Below are 2,681 nucleotides of genomic sequence, written 5' to 3' on the forward strand. Positions count from 1 at the left end.
TTGTGAGCGGCTTTGATAATGTGTGCTTGGGCTTATGCTGCTACTTGTCGTTGGTGGCCTCGGATCCCTGGATTGCTTGTGGAAGGCCCGACTCTCGATGATAATCATGCATCGACTTGGTCGTTGTCAGCGAAAACAGCACCCACTGGTGTCATCTTCCTCCTTGGAGGTATCGTTGTGAAGTCGTTCGCCCTTCCTATCAATTAGCGTGAGATCTTCGGGTGAAAACCTCAAATCAGGCAGTGCCAGATCGAGTGACGACAGTGTCTTCAACACCGTTTTTCTCCATGAAGGCGTCGCCTTGGGGATCCCGACGATGGGTTCTGATGATGTTCTCGTTTGAGGGTAGAGTGTGGGTTTGTGGTGCTGTCGACGGTTTTTTTTTCTTTCTTTTTTTTCTTCTTTTGCGATGTCTTTTATGGTGCTTTTCTTTTCCAAGGACTTCTGTAACACGTTCTTGTGATCAATGAATTTGACAATTCTACTGCCGACAAAAAAAGACAGACGATTCATCATTTTCTGCTCACTAAACAACAACTATCGTCCTAATCCAAAAGTACAAACAAAACTTAAACTTCACTCGTCATCAGGCAACCAGACGCCAGTGTTGACCGTTCCTCTCAAGAAATGCTTTGAATAACAAGGAAGATAGATCTGAGCCTACGTCATGCAGCATCTTCTCCCCGCTCTGTTCAGTGTTTACTCTAGTGAACAGAACACAAGCGTGGGCGCTACGGATTTGCTCCCTGACAGGACTGACGGAAGGGAAGCTTCCGCCATGGCACGCCCCTCATAAATATGCACCATCGGTAGCCCCTCCGCTTCTCAGCACCACAAACACACACATCGGTAGGGAAGCTCACCACAAACACATCCAATGGAGTCGTCGGTGGCGGTGGTGGCGGTGCCGTTCCCGATGCAGGGCCACCTGAACCAGCTGCTGCACCTGTCGCTGCAGCTCGCGTCGGAGCCGCGCGGCCTGGACCTGGACCTGCACTACGCGGCGCCCGCGGCGCACGTCCGCCAGGCCCGCGCGCGCGTGCACGGCTGGGACGCGCAGGCGCTCCGCTCCGTCCACTTCCACGAGCTCGACATCCCCGCGTTCGCCGCCCCGCCGCCCGACCCGGACGCCGCCTCGCCGTTCCCGGCCCACATCATGCCCATGTTCGAGGCCTACGTCGCCGGCGCGGCCGCCCCGCTCGCCGCGCTCCTCCGGGAGCTCTCCGCGTCCCGCCGCCGCGTGGTCGTCGTGCACGACGTCATGAACGCCTTCGCCGCCGTCGAGGCGGAGCGCCTGCCCAACGGGGAGTCCTTCGGGCTCTACTGCGGCGCCGTGTCGTACATGGTCGGCATGCTGGACGCCGGGCACCGCCTCCTGCGGGAGAGCGGCCTCGAGTACGCCCCCATGGACAGGTACGTGTCCAGGGAGTTCATGGAGTGCGCCAAGAGGCAGTCGAGCATGGCGCAGTCGGTCTCGCGCGGTGGCGGCATGATCGGCAATACGTGCCGCGCGCTAGAGGGCGAGTTCGTCGACGCCTTCGCCGAGACCTTCGCCGCCGTCGGCCAGAGGATCTTTGCCGTCGGGCCGTTGAGCCCCCTGCTTGAGCCGGGCCAGATCGACGCGAAGCAGGGGCGGCACGAGTGCCTGGACTGGCTCGACAAGCAGCCGGCGGCGTCGGTGCTCTACGTGTCGTTCGGCTCGACGTCCTCGCTCCGAGGGGGGCAGGTGGCTGAGCTTGCCGCGGCGCTGAAGGGCAGCAAGCAGCGGTTCATCTGGGTGTTGCGGGACGCCGACCGCGGCAGCGTATCCACGGACGACGCCGATGGCCGCCGGCACGCGAGGCTGGCGTCCGAGTTCGCCGAGCAGACCCGGGGCACGGGGCTGGTGATCACCGGGTGGGCACCGCAGCTGGAGATCCTGGCGCACCCGGCCACGGCGGCTTTCATGAGCCACTGCGGCTGGAACTCGACCGTGGAGAGCATGAGCCACGGGAAGCCGATCCTCGCGTGGCCCATGCACTCCGACCAGCCGTGGGACGCGCAGTTCGTCGAGAAATACCTCGGGGCCGGCCTCCTGGTGAGGCCGTGGGAGAAGCACGGCGAGGTGACGCCGGCGGCGACCATACAGCAGGCGATCGAGACGGCGATGGTCGGCGAGGAAGGGCTCGCGATGAGGCGGCGCGCCAAGGCGCTCGGGGAGGCCGTTCGCGCCTGCGCGGCAGCAGACGGCTCGTCGCGCAAGGATTTGCAGGATTTCGTTGCTCACCTGACTAGGTGATGGTATATCGTGTGCCTTTTTCTCTTTGTGATAGGGAAGCACTTTGGATCAGAAGACTGATTTGTTCAATCCATCAGACTGGTCGCGAGCCCTTGATTCAATACCCATCCAACGGTTGAGATGTTTCTTCCATCCGCAAATCCAGCCCACAGCTGCACCACACCTTTATTTTAAAAACTAATTGATCCCCAAATCAATCGAGGCGAAGGTCTCGTGCATGGCTCCTTGCGGCCCCGTACAATGCGCTGCTCTCCGTCCTCCGCGGCTGCATGTGCACTAGCGTCACCAATGTCACCACCCCCATCGCCTTCCGCTTCACCGCGACTCCACGACCTGCACCCTCGAGTCCAACCACTAAAGCACAGGCTAGAAGAAATCCTAGTCTGCATGCGGTTGTGCAGGA

General features: G+C 60.7%; 1 protein-coding gene across 1 annotated transcript; it reads left to right on the top strand.

Moving 5' to 3' along the window:
- Positions 1-412: 412 nt before the first annotated feature.
- On the top strand, positions 413-2,379 carry LOC123410017 (putative cis-zeatin O-glucosyltransferase). Its single transcript, XM_045102887.1, has one exon. The coding sequence runs from the start codon at positions 878-880 to the stop codon at positions 2,276-2,278; it is 1,401 nt and encodes a 466-aa protein (XP_044958822.1). The 5' UTR covers positions 413-877; the 3' UTR covers positions 2,279-2,379.
- Positions 2,380-2,681: the final 302 nt, after the last annotated feature.

The sequence above is a fragment of the Hordeum vulgare genome, chromosome 7H (assembly GCF_904849725.1).
Source record: "Hordeum vulgare subsp. vulgare chromosome 7H, MorexV3_pseudomolecules_assembly, whole genome shotgun sequence".
In the NCBI taxonomy this organism is placed as follows: Eukaryota; Viridiplantae; Streptophyta; class Magnoliopsida; order Poales; family Poaceae; genus Hordeum; species Hordeum vulgare.

What these genes read in the sequence shown, in the direction of transcription:
- LOC123410017 (XM_045102887.1), top strand. Translation starts at nt 878, where the DNA reads ATGGAGTCGTCGGTGGCGGTGGTGGCGGTGCCGTTCCCGATGCAGGGC.